Genomic DNA, 19,042 nt, shown 5'->3' with positions numbered 1-19,042 from the left:
CTTACCAAACAATACTTTGTTTTGGGCCTTTATTTTGATTTTTTAAAAACAATTTAATAAGTTTTGAGAGAACCTCAGAATCAAAGCCATTTTCTTTTTGCGGAAATATCTACTACTTGCTGACTAGACACTACAGACATCTAGTTTGTAACATTTATCCTCAATTCAGTATCTTTAAATTATTCAAGTAGCAGTATTTCTGTACTTAGGATGTTTTTCATAATAAAACATCATATCGTCTGATATTCCTTCCTGATACTCAGCCGAAGTTTTCATAAGCTTAGTTTTATCACTTCTGGTTATCTCATGCCTCTGTTTAGCTCTCACTAACCGCCTTCCTCTTTCCTTGAAGCTCTGGGTGATTACTGGTACCCCTCCCTACCCCATTATGTGGCTCAGATTATGCACAGACTTGTTTCTTTTGCATGTGGACTTAAGTTATGAATTTGAATAGCATAAAAAAATTGGACAGTAGTTAGTTTAGATTTGCGAAGAAGTCTTATCTCCTTTGTAGCACAAAGTACATTCTTTGTACTGATGATTTTTTCCTAATTTAGATTTTGAGATACTATAAATATTTATTCCCAATACTGTTTTATGTATGCTCTTTTAGTGTTTTTTATATATAGTTGAGAATCTTAATGAAACTCTACCTTCTTGATACGATGTGTCTTCTCTGTAGGTGTTGTCATCATTCCACCATTATTAGATTACTATCTTGTGTATAGTTATTATTTCCATTTTTTCCCCCAAAACACTCTTGCCCTTAATGTATATATAATGTAAATACTTTATTCAGGGGTTCAATACTTTATCAATATCTTTATCTTAAAAAAAAAAAACCTGATTGAATTCTTTGCAAAATCATGAAATAATTCTCCATATAGGAAAGGAAGCTAAGCAGGTTTGTGCTGAAAAAAATAAAATATAATCTAAAATAGAAATCATATTTTAACTGGATAAAGTAAATGACAGTATATTTGCCAGGTTTAACGTGAAAATTGCGTCTTCAAACCATGAACAAAGATGCTGTAAACAGATGTAATGTTGACAGTTAAACATGCATTTCTTATTATGCATTGTTTATTTTTATTCATTGTCTGTGTGGAAATTGATTGGAAAATTCAGTTTCCCAAAGATAAATAAAGGTGAAGGGCAGGGTGTTTTAGTTTACTTCGATGTACCTGCAAATCATGCCTACTTTTGTTGTTCGGAGAAAAAAAATGAAGCATGAAAACTAGACACATTTGACCGTTTCTTGAGTTTATCTATTTATATATTTTGCTACTTCTTTGTTTTATTGTTGCGACCAGACTCATAGCAACATCCAAAGGTATGAGAGAAATTAATGGGAGAAAGCTTAGACTTCATTCATTTATTCAGAAAATAGTTATTGAGCACCCATTATGGACCAGGCACCATTGTAGGAGCCTGGATATGTCCATGACCAATGCAGACACAGATCCCTAAGCTGAGGAGCTTATTACTCTATCAGGGAGGTATGAGTGATAAACAGTCTCTGTAACACACACCTCTACAGCATGTTAAAAGGTGACAAGTGCTATGGAAAAAATAAAAAGAGTTAGGGGGAGGAGGAGTGGTGCAGGGTCCACACTGCTCAAGAGGCTCAGGGTAGGCCTCCTTGAGGAGAGAAATATTGACCAGAGACTTGAAGGAGGAGAGAGAGAATAGCCAAGTAGGTATCTAGGGAACGCATTTCTAGGCAGAGGGAACAGTTTGGACAAAGGGCCTAAGGCCAGAGAGTGCCTGGGATGTTTGGGGAACAGCAACAACAAGGGATCTGGTGTGGCTGGAGGGAATTCTGTAGGGGGAAGCGGGGGAGATGAGGTCAGGGAGGTCAGGGAGTGCGAGTCACCGACAGCTTTTAGGAGGACCATTGTAAGGACTTTGGCTTTTACTCTGAGTAAAATGGAGATCCACTGCAGGGTCTTGAAAAAATTGTACACATACCCGGAATGCTCTAAGGTGCCTGTTATTTGGTCATATCAGTGTAACTTGGAACAGACTTAGGGAACCCTGTTGACCTAAGGGAGTGTATTTTCAGAATCCGTGCTGGGAAGAAGATAACAGTGAAACTGGGTAGAAAAATTAGGGTAAATGGAAAGTTGTGGAGAAAGTAGGTGGCAGTCACACAGTAAAGATGAGATGAGTGGTAGAGAATGGTCCATGGTGGCACTCCCATGAATATGAGAAAGCTGAGAAATAAATAACATCATCTATAGTCTTGTTGCAGTGTTCTGATAGAAAACTCATTAGTTACTCTAAACATCTGCAAGAATTTATATGACTTCCCTGCCTGTTTCTCCTGCTGTAATAGTTTCATGTTTCTTAAGATCATTTTATTCTTTATTTTCTAATAAAACGATGGATTTATAAGCCTACTTTTTGGGTCAGTGTTTTCACCTGCCTCTTTCCTTTGGAATTGCCAACTGCATGTCCGGTCCTGCCTCGCTACCCCTCACATCTAAACCCCTGCTTGAAAGTGAAAGGTGCTTCCCGTTGCATTGAAAACTGATAGGTGTACAGAGCGCCTTGCTTGTAGAGTAGTGTTGAATTTGATGTATGAGTAGTGTAAGATGGAAATGGTGCTCATTTCAGTATCAAATTGGGTTCTAAGGATGAGAAATAGTTGGTCAAAATTCTAACTACAGGAATCAGGTTTATCTGGAGCTCCAAACAATCTTAGCATGGATTTCCAGCCCCTTCTCATGCCTTCTTCCTCTTGCCTTTTACCTTTCCACCTGTATTTCTCTCTGGCCCATCCTCCCCTCTCCCACCTTATTCTGGTCTCACCTTAAATGTCACTACCTCGGGAAGCCTTTTGTATCCAGGCATATCCCAGTCTCCAAGATTTTATTAGATGTGTTCATTATAGACTGGTATGTTACTTCATGATACTTCCCATAGTTACCTTTTGTAAATATTTGCATTGCTGTTTCTTTAATATTTGCTTCCTGAACTAGACTCTTAACTCCACGAAATGTAACTTCCTTAAACCTTTCTGAATTCCTTGTTTCTAGACATTCTTGGCATAGAGTAGGCAGTAGTGGGTATTTCTGAAAGAATAAAGAAATATGATGATGACATTTGCATTGAGGAAGGCATGGATTTGGGGAAGGTGGTAAATGAGAAGCCACATTTTATCTTGAAAAAAATAACTGTCCATACAGACGTGTCCTTCTTTGGTTCTAAACGTGGGTAAACATTTTCCTTTGTCGTTAATACCAGTAGATCCCTGGGCAAGGCACATAGAACGTTCTCAGAGCACAAAGGTTGAATGGTGACTACATATTTCAGCCGACATGTAGTAGATTCTGCCTTTTGTCGGGTGATAGTAAAATCAAAGCAATGTTTTCATAGGCATTTCCCTGTAACGGTGAGTTCAGCTGCATTTGGAAGGTTTCTTACATTTGTAACGGTTTTATGAATGCCCCGATTTGGAGTTGCTTCCTATGGGCACACTTATAGACAGGTTCCTCCCACTTTAGTTTCTATTTACAGGCTGTTGTCAGTATTGTTTAAAAAGGCCCTTTGACTTAGCTGGACTCCGTTTTTGTTATGCTAAACATTTTGATTGTGTTCATTCATTAACCGAATGTTTATAGAGTTTATTACGTGCCGGCACATGCTAATAAAAGCAGTAACTAGTATTGCTTGAGCACTCAATATATGCCACACATTGGATTTGCCTAGATTATTTCATTTAATACTCGTAACTCTGGGAGGCAGAGAGAGTGGGTATTACCTAAGGTCACACGGCCATAGCTGTTGGAGCTTCCCCAGCCCCATTTCTGGAAGCCAGGAGGCTGTCTGTGACTACAGAGCTAGGCAGTGGGTCTGAGATATTAGAAATGCAGAACTAAACTAATTTTATTATTTCCAGATATAATTTATTCATTTTCAAGTGAATGTTTAGAATCATTTATTGTGTATCAATGGGAATGTTATAGCAAATACACATTTTTTTAGAGGATGGAATTTATCTTTTCCATTAAAAAAATGCAAAGTTCTTACCAACTTATGTAAAACCCCAAATCAGTGCTTCATTCAGTTCCGATTGTGTCTACTAACTGCAGTAGGTTTTGTACGGAAAACTGAAAAAAAAAAAATCAGTTGTGATGTTTAGCACTTAAACAGCTGGTACATCTGTGTGTTTAAGCCTTTATACCATTTTTATGTACGCTAAGTGTCTGTTTTTTTTTCTTGATAGCGTTTTCAGTAGCTTTTCTTTTGTTTTCAATAGGGTAAAATTGATTTTTAAAATATTTTCTCATTTAAACTCATAATGCCATTTTCAGTATTTTATACTAATACAGAACAAAGAAGGACTTTTTAAAAAATTAATTAATTAATTTATTTTTGGCTGCGTTGGGTCTTCGTTGCTGCACGTGGGCTTTCTTTAGTTGCTGTGAGTGGGGACTACTCGTTGTTGTGGTGCGTGGGCTTCTCATCGTGGTGGCTTCTCTTGTTGTGGAGCACGGGCTCTGGGAGCACAGTCTTCAGTAATTGTGGCTCACGGGCTCTAGAGCGCAAGCTCAGTAGTTGTAGCGCACCAGTTTAGTTGCTCCGCATCATATGGGATGTTCCCAGACCAGGGCTCGAACCTGTGTCCCCTGCATTGGCAGGCAGATTCTTAACCACTGAGCCACTAGGGAAGCCCAAAGAAGGAATTTTAAATGTTTCAAAGTTGTGTGTTTCTAACTTTAACATGAAAAACTAAAATATATTAACTAAGAAGGCTATTTGAAAACAGTATTAAAAAACAAGTTTTTCTAAAATATGTTTTAATATGTAAAATAAAAAATATCATTACCTATGTAGGTTTATAGTTTATTTTATAATACAGTAAGAATATTATGCATATTTACATTAAAAAACAAATATGATTATTGAAGGATTCAAATTTGTCCAAAAAATTAAATATACCATTAGAGATCAGGTAGAGATCAGTATTTTCCCTGAAATTATTTTTTTTCAACAGAGGTTTGTGATTTCAGAGTTTCAAATCAAAATACTTTTAAGACTTCAAAATTTGAGAATAAGCAAAAGTAATGTATAATAAACATGCCACCTAATTGAAGTGCTAAGGTAGTGGTGAGATGCTTAGGTAAAACCACGAGGCACATGACCTCTGTTTGCAATGTCCAAAAAGTCCACGAGGGGGTAGTATTTCACCAGAAACATCGTTAGCACGATCGGCCAAGAAATAAGAGTGAATGCGTTTTGCTTTCCCTTTTCCATGGCAGAAGAACAAGAAAAACACTGAATTTAATGAACATTTTAAACTGTCTAAGGTTCAACTTTAATTCCTGTTATTTAAAGAATGGCTGCACAGGACTTTTGTAAGCACTGAGAATCATGATCATAAGCGAATGGTTATCTGATCGTATGGTATAGTTTTTACTAAGTTTAGTGTAGTACTTTTTTCTCCCAAAATTCTTTTAAAGTTATTAATGGGCAAAGGGATATGAAGAACAAGGAGTTTTTTTTTAATTGATCTGCTTACAAATTTATGTTTATATATTAAAATACTAAATCCTAAACATGGTAGATCTTGGGTTCCATGCTGATTCAACGTTAAACCTTTAAGATAACTCATATAATAAAAGTTTTGCTTTAATCTTGGGCATATTTATAGGCAGACTCTGAGTTCAGAGCCTCCATTCCCTGATTGTTATTCAGAATTTTACTGCAAAACATTTGTGCCCTGTATATGATTAGTGTAACACTTCGTAAGATTTCTTAAAGGCAGCGATAACATGAACATCTGTTAATGCTTGCTAGTACCTCACGATGTTATTAGTGTTCTTTAAACAGCTATGAAAATTGGATCTTATTTACTTTTGTCAGAATATTTTAAAATTTCACGTCATCATATAAACTCTTGATATAAAACTAGGGCTTTGCTTTTTTAATGAGAGAGAACTATTTTCATATTGTCTGTTGTGAAATGTTTTGCCTCTCTTAACCTCTTTACTGAAGTTTTCTCTGTTACCTTAGCTTGAAATGACTGTTTTGTCATCTGAATTGCTATCATCTGATCACCTGCATGGGAATAATGGGGTAGGCATCATGCTATAGTACATGGTTTTTCAGGCTTTTCCCCCCCCCGGTGGAAACCTTGTTGCAAATTCAATCTTATGTAGAAACCCAATAAATAAAGCAGAATGAATATAAATTAATTGATTCAAATTATAACATTTCCTGATAAATTCAGTTAGGAAAATGAGCTGTTCTGAAGAATATTAAAATTAAAACGTGTGGATGATTGTTGCAGTCCTATGTTGGATCAAACATCTATTTGTTTCTATACTTAGTTTTGGTTATGTAATATCAAGAAAATTCTAAATCATGAGTCGTTGCAAATGTTAACCAACATTTAAACTTGCTTTGCAATGGTGGGATATTTTCGATTAATCTGATTCAGAAACTTGAAAGTTTAATTGGGGATTTTGTTTCTTAGGTGAATCACTAATATAATTTTACAGTTGCTCACATTTTTTTTTTTAATAGTCAAAGTGTTGGGTGCTGCTTCTCTGACTAGGTCCTGTCACCCGGGTCATGTCAGGAATTATTACTGAGATTTTCTAACTAGCTTTGGCACTCTGTGCTCAGGCATGTAGGGTGGAGTAGTGTACTTGCTTGCATAACTTTGTTAACGGAAAAGTGCTGGTCTGGATTTTAAAACAATGAAGGAATTTGAATATATACATGAAGATGGAGGAGAAACTTTATTTCCAAGTCTGCAAAAAATTGAAACAAAAAACCAGGATAACTTGCTAACACAGGCTTATATGTTGGTCTTCTTCAATGTGTTAAAATTTAATGTGTAACAGCATTCTATTTTATTATATTTTAAGGAGTTAAAAACAGGTAAATCATTAATTTAAGAATTGTGAGCCATGTCTGTGGTGCTCGGTTTGAACCAGCGCAGGGAGCAGGGTACAGGGTTGTGAATCTGGCCGACGCAGGCTCCAGTTCTGCCCCTTACAGCCAGGCCACGTCAGCCAGTTGCTTAACCTCTCTGAGCCTCAGGTTCCTCATTTTAAAAACTGAAATAACACCTTATGGAGCGCTGGGAAATTAGATAAACTAGATAAAACATCTGGCTCAAAGAATGGCAAGCAGAAGGTATTCAGCAAATACTGCTTTTTAAAAAAATTTTCCCTTTCAGTTCTTTACAATATTTAAATATCTTTTCTATTAGATTTTATATAAGAAAGGGCTACCTCACTCAGCATTTTACATAATACACATGAATGAAGGCAGTACCTTACCAGTATCACGGTTGAGCCTCAGCGGATACTTCCTTCGTTACTTCTCTGGGCTTTTGTGTCTTACCTTCCCTGTTGATCCTTTCTCATCCCTGCAGTTACCAAAAGTACAGTCTTGCAGCCAGTAAAATTATGCTTACGTGTCTCGTGTTTACACCGCGAATCAAGGGAGCTCGGACATGGAAGGGACATCTGTGCGTAGGCCAGAGCTTTCGTTCATCACTTTGAGAGAAAGAGCATCTCCCCACATGGCAGGGGCACGGGAAGCATCTGGAGGGCCATAGATAGGGTTTTAGAAATCTACCTCAGCCCCTTTGAAATAAGGAAGCTGGGGTCTAGAGAGTTAAATGACTTGTCCCAGATCACACACAGTTAACAAGTGACCCAGCCTTTAAATACATTTTTATGCCTTAAAAAAGTCTCATGGCTTTTAATTTTAATTGTCAAACATTACAGCCTTATGCTAAGGAATCTGAGATCATCAAGTCTGGATCTAAGGAAAGTCATTGCAGTAAACACTCTGCTTTTTGTTTCAGAATACAACCAAGTTGCATTTCATGCAGGCATTGTATTCCTAGAAATCACTGCCTTTATTAAAACTGAATTTAATGGGAAGCACCTAACATGTAAATACGCAGTAAGTTTATATAACAGCCTCAGAGGGGGATTTTTGTCCCCCTCAGACTTTGATTATACTACATTTGTTTCCTAGTCAGTTGAACAACCTCATTTCTCTTTGAGTGTAAATGCCTTTGTGTCAAAATGATTCAGCGCCTTTTTTTTTTTTTTTTTAAACAAGAATGAGATTTTTGTGGTCATAAAATTTTCCTCCTATTACTTCTACCACCAGAGTTACACTTTGTGCTACCCAGGTGAAGCTCAGCTGAAGCCCAGCTGCAGATATGCAAATTGTGTGTCTAATGGTAGTCTACTGAGTTTGCATATTGAACACTCTTTTATCCATTAAATTACAGGCCTACATGTTTCCTCATTAGTGTAAAAAAAAGTAATCTTGGGCCCTCATGTTTTTGCCAAATAGATCTCCTTGGAAATGAACACCCTCAAGGGGAAATAGTTTTTTAAAAATGTAGAGTAAGCTCTTCTAGTAAGTAAAAGAGTAACATTGTTTAGCTCTGCCAGTGATCCCTGTGGCAACCTGGACAAGTATTTTTATGGTTTGCAGTAGTTACCAACCCTAATTAGATCACCCTTGAGCATACAAGTCACACATATCAAATATCAGACATCAGAAACAAGCAAGCCTGAAGGTTGGCATGATTACATACCCAGTGTGCCACATGTACAAGTGCTTTGTTTGTTGTTTCCTAGTGTGCTTACTGAATAGGATGCCTATAAAATGCAACATTACTTTTGTGACTTTAAAGAGTGAGCAAACCTGACACTGTGCGCACTGTTGTCTTGAAAATCAGCTCTGAGCACCACGTGGAGACGCCTCTTTGTTTTCTCTGCAACAAGTTCTTTGCTCCATTGAATGTTGCTTTGCACTCAGCACAGCCTTCTGCATATGGAGAGTTTTAGCTTTTAATTACTTTAGTAACCGAAGTAATAAAGTAATTCTGTTACTTTAGCTATAGCAAGGAAAGTGTCTATTTTTCTGACCCCCTATGCTAACGTTCTCTCCAACACAATATGAAAGGTGACTCATGGAATCATTTTCAAGGTACTTTTTTCTTTTTTTGGCTGTGCCATGTGGATCTTAGTTCCCCTGACCAGTAATTGAACCCATGCCCTTAGCAGTGAAAGCACAGAGTCTTAACCACTGGGCCACCAGAGAATTCCTTCAAGGTACTTTTTAGGGGTGATTAAAACTTATGGGATGCAGCAAAGGCAGCACACAGGAAAATTTATAGCTATAAATACTTATATTTAAAAAGGAGAAAAATCTTGTATTAATAGCCTAACTTTAACCTTGAGAAACTAGAAAAAGAGGAGCAAATTTTACAAATTTCAAATCGAGCAAAAGGAAGGAAATAATAACGATTAGATAGGAAATAAATAGAGAATAAAATGACAGTAGTGAGAATTGATGAAACTAAAGCTCTTTGCAAAGATCAACAAAATTGACAAACCTTTCACTAGATTGACAGAAGAAATAAAAGACAGAATTAACTAAAATCAGAAAATATGGATGTTACCACCCACCTTACAAAAATAAAAAGGATTGCAGACTACTCAATGGATACACAAAAGGCATCTGACAAAATGCAACACCCTTTTGTGATTAAAAAACTGTTAGAAAGAGAAAGCTAACAGTAGAAGGGAATTTACTTAACGTGGTAAAGGGCATTTATGGAAAAACGCACTGCTAACATTCTCGATGGTGAAAGATTGCAGGCTTCCCCGCTAAAGACAGGAAGAAGATAAGGATGCCTGCTGCTATGGGCTGAATGTGTCCCCTGCAAAATTCATATGTTGAAAACCTACCCCTCAGTGTGATGGTACTCAGAGGTGGAACCTTTGGGAAGTAAGTAGGTTTAGGTGAGGTCATGAGGACTGAGTCCTTACGATGGGATTGTTGTCCTTATAAAAAGAATCAGAGAGCTAACTGCAGATCAGAGAGAGGGTTCTCATCAGAACCTGACCATGCTGGCACCCTGATTGCAGACTTTCAGACTCTTAAGAGCTGTGAGAAATAAATGTTGTTTAAGCCACCAGTCTATGGTATTCTGTTATAGCAGTCTGAGTTGACTAAGTCACCTGCTTTCACCACTGCTCTTCAACATTATACTGGAAGTTCTAGCTAGTACAGTTAGGCAAGAAACAGAAATAAGTGGATCCATTTGGAAATGAGGAAGTGAAACTATCTTTAATCACAAATTACATGATGCTGTATGTAGAAAATCCCAAAGAATTTCACAAGAAAGCTACTAGAGCTGATAAACTCATCGTTTCAGGGTACAGATCAACACAAAAATCACTTGAGTTTCTATACACCTCCAGTGAACAATCTGAAAGGAAATTAAGAAAGCACTTCTATTTACTATAGTGCCTAAAAGAATAAAATATCCAGGAATAAATGTAACCAATGAGGTAAAGAATTGTACACTGAAAACTACAAAACACTGGTAAATTAAAGAAGTTCTAAATAAATGGAAAGATATCCTATGTTCATGGATAGGAAGACTAAATATTGTCAGTATTACCCAAAGGATCTACAGATTCAGTGCAATCCCTTTCTAAATTCCAGTAGCCTTTTTTTTGCAGAAACAGAAACCCGATCCTCAAATTCATATGAAATTGCAAGAGATCCAAATAGCCAAAGCAATCTTGAAAAAGAATAAAGTTGGACCCTTATTTCACACCATGTACAAAAATTAACTGAAATGGATCAATGTACTCTTTCCCAAGCACAAGGTTTTTTTTCAATATCAGAAAGGGTAATTAAAGTGAAAGTTATTTTAAAAGAATAGAGTTCTTTGGGAACAATACTTTTTTGTGTAGTTTGTTCACTCTACAAATATTTATTACGCAAAAGTCATATGACAGCATTCTGCGCTAAGCACTGGAGATACAGTGGTGAACAAAACCAAACTTGTTCTTCGCTTTAATGGAATTTACCGTCTGGTGGGGGGAGATAGACATTAATAAAATAATTCCACTACTGAATAATGTAACATTCTAATTGTGATATGTGTATGTAAGAAAGCATATGTGCTATTATGAGGGTTTGTAATAGAGGAGTGCAATGTGGTTTCACGGAAGACTTCCCTGAAGAGGGGGAGCTGAGCTGAGAGACAAAGGATCAGTAGGCATTAACCTGGTTAAGACGGAAGGGGAGAGTGTGGTTAGCTCCAAAGTTGTCTAGGGTTTTTGTCTGCAGACAGTAATGGACTTAACAATGGATTTCATTTTATCTTTTGTTTCTGACCCTTTGACTACAATGCTGAGTGGCTGTTTTCTGTGTGTTCCATCTATCTTCCAGAATCTCCAAGTGTTCTGTGCATAGAGAGTATTTAACAAATGGACACTCACCGATAGAAAGTATTTGAGAGTCTACTGGAAGTTAAATTGTTTCAAAGTAATTCAATTCTGAGGCAGTTAAAAGTTTTCCCTTTTTAAATTTTTAAAGAAAATTTATCTTAATTTTTCAGCTCTTACGATTAAATAATGACATTATTAGGCAGCTACTTTTAGACAAAGTAAGGTAAATCTGCCTTCTTCATAAATTATGCTCTTAGGACCTATTTATATTTTGATTTAAAATGGAATTTTTTCTATGTAATTTAAAACCTTATTTTGAATGGAAGTGATATGAATGGCTTATGTAATTTCTGCCAAGGAATTAATATGGACTTTCTATAAACCACTGTCATTTATAATCAAAATGCTTTTAACTTACATTGATGTTGGCATTAACAAGTACTGCTAGATTGGTAGCATAGAAGGAGATTGCATTTAAACTTACTGGGAGATCACTGATGCCTGAGGTTTTATAATGCCTTCTGTGGGCCATTTAACTGCTGGCAACTTTAATTCACATGATTCATAATACTGGAAATTTAAATTCACTCTTAATTGAAAAGTGAAGTTGCTTAAATTCTTTAAATACTAACCTTTGGACAAATATCTGAAAAATAAAGGCACATATGATTTTGGTGGCCTACTGCCAAAAGATTATCATTTACATAAATATCTCTTTCAGTAGAAGAGTTTAATGTATTGAGCTCAAAAGGTTAGAATAGAGACTTCAATCTGGAAACCAGCAGCAGACTGTTGGCTTGTGAACAGCAGTATTGTTCATCATATTGAGAACACTGTTCACATTCAAGCTCAAGCAGAGCTGGCATTAAAATTCAGTTAATTTGTTTCATGTGACTTGTCAGCTGTGTGTTTTTATCTAAATCTTTCTAGCTTCTCTGCTTAGTATTTTATGTTAAACTCCTGAAATAGATGAACTACCTTTTTAACTGTTTAAGCTCTGATATTTCGGCCACTTCTGCAGATGATTCTGTGAAACCATTCTTCAAGTTTTCCATTTCATTTTAAATATATTTAATAATCAGTTTGAAAGCCAATTTAATTTATTAAGAAGTAATCCCATTTCAGAGGGCTTTTTGTTTTGTGCACGTGTGCATGAGTCCATAAAAGGGACTTCCTGAAATTCATTAAGACAAAATTGCTATCCTTATTTTCTCACCAGCACCCTATTCTTTTCTTGTTTGCTAATTTTGTCCTCTGGATTTTCTTTTAGTTGGCTTTTAATAAATGGCTACTAGCCAAGTAGTGGGCCTGAGTAGTAAAGTGCTAGTCCCAGAGAAATAACGCAACTATAACTAGTATTAGAGTAAGATTCCATTTCACTTTTTTGAAGGGCATGAACATCTTACTGCTTCTCTGAAACTAGACTCAGTATAATCTCACAGTTAATATTCTTGACTAATTGGGAATTGAGTGTTTTGAAGACATCTTCAGATTTACAGTGATTCTAAAACAGCTTTATAAGATATAATTGACATACAATAACCTGCCATATTTCAATTGTACAATTCCTGAAGTTTAAATATATAGACACACAAAACATGCATCCCCACCAAATTGTTGCCACCGTCAGGAGAGCAGACATATCACTTTGTAAAGTCCCCTCCCATTCCTTTGAAGTCTCTCCCTGTCATTTCTCTTCCCCACATCGCTGACTTCACAGGGAACCTTTATCCTTTTTCTGTCACTATAGGTTGGTTTACATTTTCTAGTTTATATAAATGAAAAAATATACAACTATGTATTCTTCATTTGCTGTATTCTTTCACTCAACATAATTTACTATGAGATTTATCTATGTTGCATATATAAATAAGTCCATTCCTTTCTATTGCTAAGTAGTATTCCATTATATGGCTATACCACAAGTTATTTATCTTTTCCTTGTTAGTGGACGTTAGGATTATATCTAGATTTGTCACCTACTTCCTTGTCTTTTAAGCTCCTTCATATTTTCCCTTCCTTTATCTCTCTGTGATGCATTTTTACTTACTGCCTCAGATTGGCACATGGCCTGGCATGTAGTAGGTTGAACCCTATGGAACTGTCAGTATTTGACCATTTTGACCTATAAAAATGGCAGTTTCGTATAGTTCAACATAGAAGTGTTTACTAAGTATTTTTAAATGAATGTCGCTTGTTTTTACATTTAAGACCTCTGCCTGATACAAACGTATTTACATATATAAATTCAACTAGGTTAAAAGTTATGCATAATGTAAAATAGACTAAGTGACACTGTAATTGGTAGTTATCGTGTCTGGTTGGTAAAATGATGTGTTTTTTTTCCCCTTTCTGTTTTTCTGTATTTCTTTGCCTTATATATATATGCTTATATAGTAAGCACAGATTACTTTTATAATAGAAAATAAAACCTTTTTTAAAAAAGGAAAAATCTGTGCTTTTTTCTAGTTCATGTAATTTATTTAGAAATTATTCTTTATTTCTTCTTTTCTTTGCAAAGGCAAGAACCATGGTACTTTATAATAAGCATGGATTTTAGAGCCAGTCAGATTCTCTTAGTTGTGTGGCTTAGGCAGACTGTTTAATTTGTCTGAGGCTACTGTCCACATGTGTAAAATGGTAACTCATTTAGTCTTCACTGAGAGGTAATCATTAACATGTGACATACCTAGAATATGTTACTTTCCTTTCTCTGTTTTCCTAGCCCAAATCCTGCCTTTCATTAGGGCAATGTAATTCTGACCTCACACTTGTTACCTTAGTAATTTTGTAACTATACCGCTTGTTTTGTTCCTTTTTCTTTTCGTTAAAAAAATTATGAGAGTAAGGTGTATAATGTGTTATTTTTATAAATAACAAATTTTAAGTTACATGCAGAATTTGCCTAATAGTCACATTAATGACCATTTTTGTTTGTTTCTTATTTGAAGAATATCAAAGAATATTCCAACAACTAAAGATGTTGAGCCACTCCTGGAAATAGATGGAGATATAAGAAATTTTGAAGTGTTTTTGTCTTCAAGGACCCCAGTTCTTGTGGCTCGAGATGTAAAAACCTTTTTGCCATGCACTGTAAATCTAGACCCCAAACTACGGGAAATAATTGCAGGTGGGTGTTAGTAATAAATTTACTTTTTCCTCTCTGCAGCACTGAAGGCTTTTCCTGTTTCTGACTTAGCTGTGTACGTTTCTCCTGCGCTCCATGAAACACCAAGAAATATCGAACCAAGCGCTACACAGGAGAATTAATGAAACTGCAGATCGGCAGTCTGACATCTTTTGGGAATGCTAGGAAAATGCTGTTTGTTAAATTGACCTTTTTATGTTTCCCAGCCTACACAGCTGAAACTTCTTTGGAATCAGGTTCCTTTTAACAGTATAATCACCACTTTAAGATGTCAGTCCATTGTAATTCTTCTGTCACCCGTCTTCTGTCTTTAATAGGGATCTCTATCCAGAGGGGTAAGAAAATCTATATCACTTGTAAAATTTTAGCTTAAATCTGTGGACTAGAACTTGAGGACAGTGACATGAAGATTTTGGAAAAATTTAAGTTCTTGAGGCACCACTGTATATGCACATGAACACACACAGAACCTTTGTTGAAACATACTATCTTTTGTATGATTGCAGGTGCTCCTGACCCACCTTTGCATTTTCCAGGAATTATGAAGAGAGAGCCTTATACTCCTACATTCTTTGTTTAGATACCTGTTACAAGGCTGTTGTCAGAGGGGTATTTTGTGACTATGGAATTGTTTATTGTTACTGTTCAGAGGCGGATGAGACATATAGTTTGCAAACCCACAATCTTAGCTAACGTTATATTTACTACACAAGTTTGAATTATTAATAATTAACAAGACTTTATGAGTCACAAGAACTGTTAGAATAGCACAAATACCTTGAAAAGTCAGAAAAAAATGTATAGTTCTGGTAACTGAGGAGAAGGATCCAGATGTTGGTGACTTTTCAAATGGTGAAAAAAAGCTTTTATGCAAAGTAGTTGCGTTTCTCTTGCTAAAATGTCTATGGAGTATTCAAAATTTCCTGTCTACTTCTGTAACCCGTTGACATCCCTGGCAAGAGCGATACAGTCATGTTTCTATGGGGTACCTAACGGAGGACATGGTCATTGGACTAAATCGTGATGTTCTATTTTCTTTTGCCTTCTGGGGTGTCGTTTACTCTTTTAGATGTTCGTGCTGCAAGAGACCAGATTCATATTGGAGGACTTGCGTACCCCCCGCTACCTCTGCACGAAGCTGCCCCTAGAGCGCCGTCGGGCTACAGCCAGCCTGCGTCGGCCTGCTCTTCTTCCACCTCCTTCAGTGCCCCGTTGGGAGGGGGGGTTCTGTCACCACAGCCTCATAGCAGCTATTACAGTGGTATGACGGGACCCCAGCATCCGTTCTACAACAGGGTAAGCAAGTGCTAGGAATCTTAAATTTGAAGAATTTCTTCCAGGGACGTATTACAAGTTTTCTGCTAATGGAGTCTGTTATTATTTTAAAACTGTACTTTAGCTTTAAAGACAAAGAGTGTTACGTTTGAATGCAGTATGATTTTTTAAAAATTAGAAGAATTTTGAATTTTCACGGTTCTAGATCTCCCTTGAGTCTGAATATTAGAGATGCTTTTTGCTTTTATGTACTATCTTAATAAGAACGTGAACTCTATGGGGTCAGCAGAGACTATCCTATGCTTCAAAGGGATCTGCTTTTCTATTTGTTTATAAACAAATATTCCATGTGTTGTGTCTTGTATAATAATTTATATTGGCGTTTAAAACAATGATAGTTTTTATAGTAGTTCAGTAAACCTATATTTAATGTGTTACAGCTTTTAAATGTGAGATAATAATGGGAAATACTGCTGGTAGGACTCAGTTGCTGTGCTGTTGCCAAATAATCGCCAGTTTCTAGAGTTTTATTTCAAGTTATCTTCAGTCATGTATAATTGTTTGCATAGTATAAATGTGATAATTTTCTACTTCGAAAGATGAGAGCACAATTAATTATCAGCAGTATTCAGACCCTATCAAGTTTAGTAGGTCCAAGCTGTCCTCATTTTAATGGTCTTAAACACTAATATTTCCTATAGGAAAATGGAGCATCGGCTCTAGTGTTATACTTTCTGGAACTGTACTCTAAGACCCCTTGCAGTTTCTTTACTTTTGTTGTCTCCCTCTTTAGTCTAATTTGAGAAAATACAGGGGCTACTATTCATAGAAGCCAAGTGTATGCCTAAATAAATTTCATATAAGCTAGGAAGATAGAGAAATTTGAATAAATGTGGCAAAGCAGGAATTCTAAAATTTAAATTTTCCAGGTTTTGAGAATTGCCAGCCATGTAAGTTATTAGGTGTACCATTTATAGAGGTCCTGTGAGTGTTATTCCATTCTTTTACTCAAATAAGGAGAAAAAGGTGGAACAATAGCATTTTATAATGTATTTTATCCTTGTAAACTTTAACTGAGTGGTAGGCAGTGTGAAATGCAGGTTTTTATTTGCCAGTCTTAAAATCTGCTATAATTTTTCATAAAATGGTTCAATTGATAATTAGATGACAGTTGAAGTTTTGAGACCAAGAATTTTTTTTTTAATATTAAATTACTGTACCATCTAGGTGGAGACCTTGTGTTCACTAATTTCACATGAATAACAATGATGTGATGCTTTAATATCGTTTTATTATTTTTAAAACATTTAAAAATTTCTCATGTTTTTAGATCTAGTTATTTTTTGCTCTAGTTATTTGAGGTTTTTAGTCTGAAAGTTAAAAGCAGAACAATTTTCTTAAAATGGCAGGAGTGAAAAAGGTAAGGGAAGATGTTACATCAGTGTAATGAAAGTTAATATGTTTTAATCTTTATTTTTTATTTTATTTTATTTTATTTTTTTGCGGTATGCGGGCCTCTCACTGTTGTGGCCTCCCCTGTTGCGGAGCACAGGCTCCGGACGCGCAGGCTCAGCGGCCATGGCTCACGGGCCCAGCCGCTCCGCGGCATATGGGATCCTCCCAGACCGGGGCACGAACCCGTATCCCCTGCATCGGCAGGCGGACTCTCAACCACTTGCGCCACCAGGGAGGCCCTAATCTTTATTTTTAACCCATAAGATCTGATAGCTCCTGTTTATATGAAGCTGGATACAAATAAATGGTATAGTATAGATCTCCTCTAAACAATGAATTCCCCGTTTAAAAAATATGCTTGCTTATTTAGGAGACAGAGTAAAGTCCAGGATATAGAATATAAAGTAAACTCTAGGAACCTAGAGTAACAATATTCCTGGAATCCATGTTTAGGAGGTTCTCATATAATTCAGACTTTCTTTGGTCTTACTTAAGGCTAATCTTTTTTTGGTAAAGAATAGTATTCTATTGAGATTCTATTTTGCTTTTTTTTTTTTATGAGAGTGTGAGTTAATATTTGTAAATCACTTAGAACCTGACACATGGTAACCCATAAAAATGTTAAATGTAAAGAGAAACTCTGGTGTCAAGTTGTAAGGTACAAAACTTTAGTTGCTTTTTAAAAAGCTTTATTAAATCAACAATATAAAAATTTAAATAATATGTCTTAAGTTTGGGTTTGGTATCTTATAGAATATGAGTGAGGCATTTTTTCTTTTGTTTTGTCACTTGCATTAAAAACTTGGAGTTGTATTTTATTGGTTAGTTTCATTTGCTACATCTCATTTTGGTTTGATTTCGGTAATTGTTTTGTTACGTGTTTTCTCCATAGCCATTCTTTGCCCCTTACCTTTACACGCCAAGGTACTACCCTGGCGGCTCCCAACATCTCATCTCACGTCCATCAGTAAAAACGAATTTGCCCAGAGATCAGAGCAATGGCCTAGTAAGTATAAAAAAGCATAACTAAAGTATTACTCTAATATGAAACATAGTCAGCATTAGAAGTTTGCTTATTTCCTTTCTGTAGTAAAAGAGCAACTTATTTTATAAGTAGTTTTAAGAAACATAAGCTGTTACTAACACAAAATGTATTTTGTTTTCATTTCTGGTAAATATCTATGAAAGGAAAGTGACTTGCAGCGTCAGGAAGTAAATGATGAGTTGTTTACAACCAGAGTTTCTGGCCAATAATGTTTGTTATCAAACTTTTAAAACTAAACCTTTACATCTTCTAATTTCTGATTTCTTTTTAAAGGACATACATATATGGTATCTGTGTCTATCTATATATATGCTAGCCCTATGGTATAAAAGTTAGAGGACGTATTGAGAGAACATTTTGATTGAATAGCAGAAATTAAATAGAATCAGGGAAGTATTCAAATATACTATTAACTCTAATCCAAAACAAAATACATTTGTGCCTAAAATTTTAGGTGTTCCTGATGATAAATGTGCGTTAACAATTAAAAAAAAAAAAAGAAATTCCCTGTTAATGTATTTTTTAAATTAGGAGGCAAAAGCTATAGAACTTAAACTGTTATTTAAATTTTAAAATATTATGATTGAAGGAAAAAAATCTAATCACGTCCAGGTGTCAGTGTTATATATTATTTTAGCATCATGTTCATTCATCATCCTTGTTTGGCTCACCCCTTCACCTTTTACCCACACTCTTGTTTTGTGTTGTTAGGAGGTTATCAAGGAGGATGCTGCTGAGGGGCTTTCTTCACCCACAGGCTCCTCGAGGGTAATGGAGTATAGTCTTGTGGTGTGGAACGCGAGCATCTCCCGCTTCTGCAGCAGGAACGACTGTCTTAATCATGACAGCAGTTCACTAACTGTGCATCTGCAGTGTGATGGG

At 36.0% G+C, this 19,042-nt stretch overlaps 1 protein-coding gene across 6 annotated transcripts in view; it reads left to right on the top strand.

Moving 5' to 3' along the window:
* The window catches only part of KIDINS220 (kinase D interacting substrate 220), a 92,353-nt gene that overhangs the window by 53,086 nt on the left and 20,225 nt on the right, over positions 1 to 19,042 (top strand). For all 6 annotated transcript variants that reach the window (XM_060116858.1, XM_060116859.1, XM_060116862.1 and 3 more), the window contains 3 exons: positions 14,189 to 14,367; positions 15,455 to 15,681; positions 18,008 to 18,121. In XM_060116858.1, the coding sequence (XP_059972841.1) occupies positions 14,189 to 14,367; positions 15,455 to 15,681; positions 18,008 to 18,121 (520 nt within the window). The remainder of the gene's footprint in view (positions 1 to 14,188; positions 14,368 to 15,454; positions 15,682 to 18,007; positions 18,122 to 19,042) is intronic.

This window comes from Mesoplodon densirostris, chromosome 14 (genome assembly GCF_025265405.1).
Source record: "Mesoplodon densirostris isolate mMesDen1 chromosome 14, mMesDen1 primary haplotype, whole genome shotgun sequence".
Taxonomy (NCBI): domain Eukaryota; kingdom Metazoa; phylum Chordata; class Mammalia; order Artiodactyla; family Ziphiidae; genus Mesoplodon; species Mesoplodon densirostris.
Note: the sequence above shows the minus strand (reverse complement) of the source record. Positions and strands in the feature narration are given on the sequence as shown.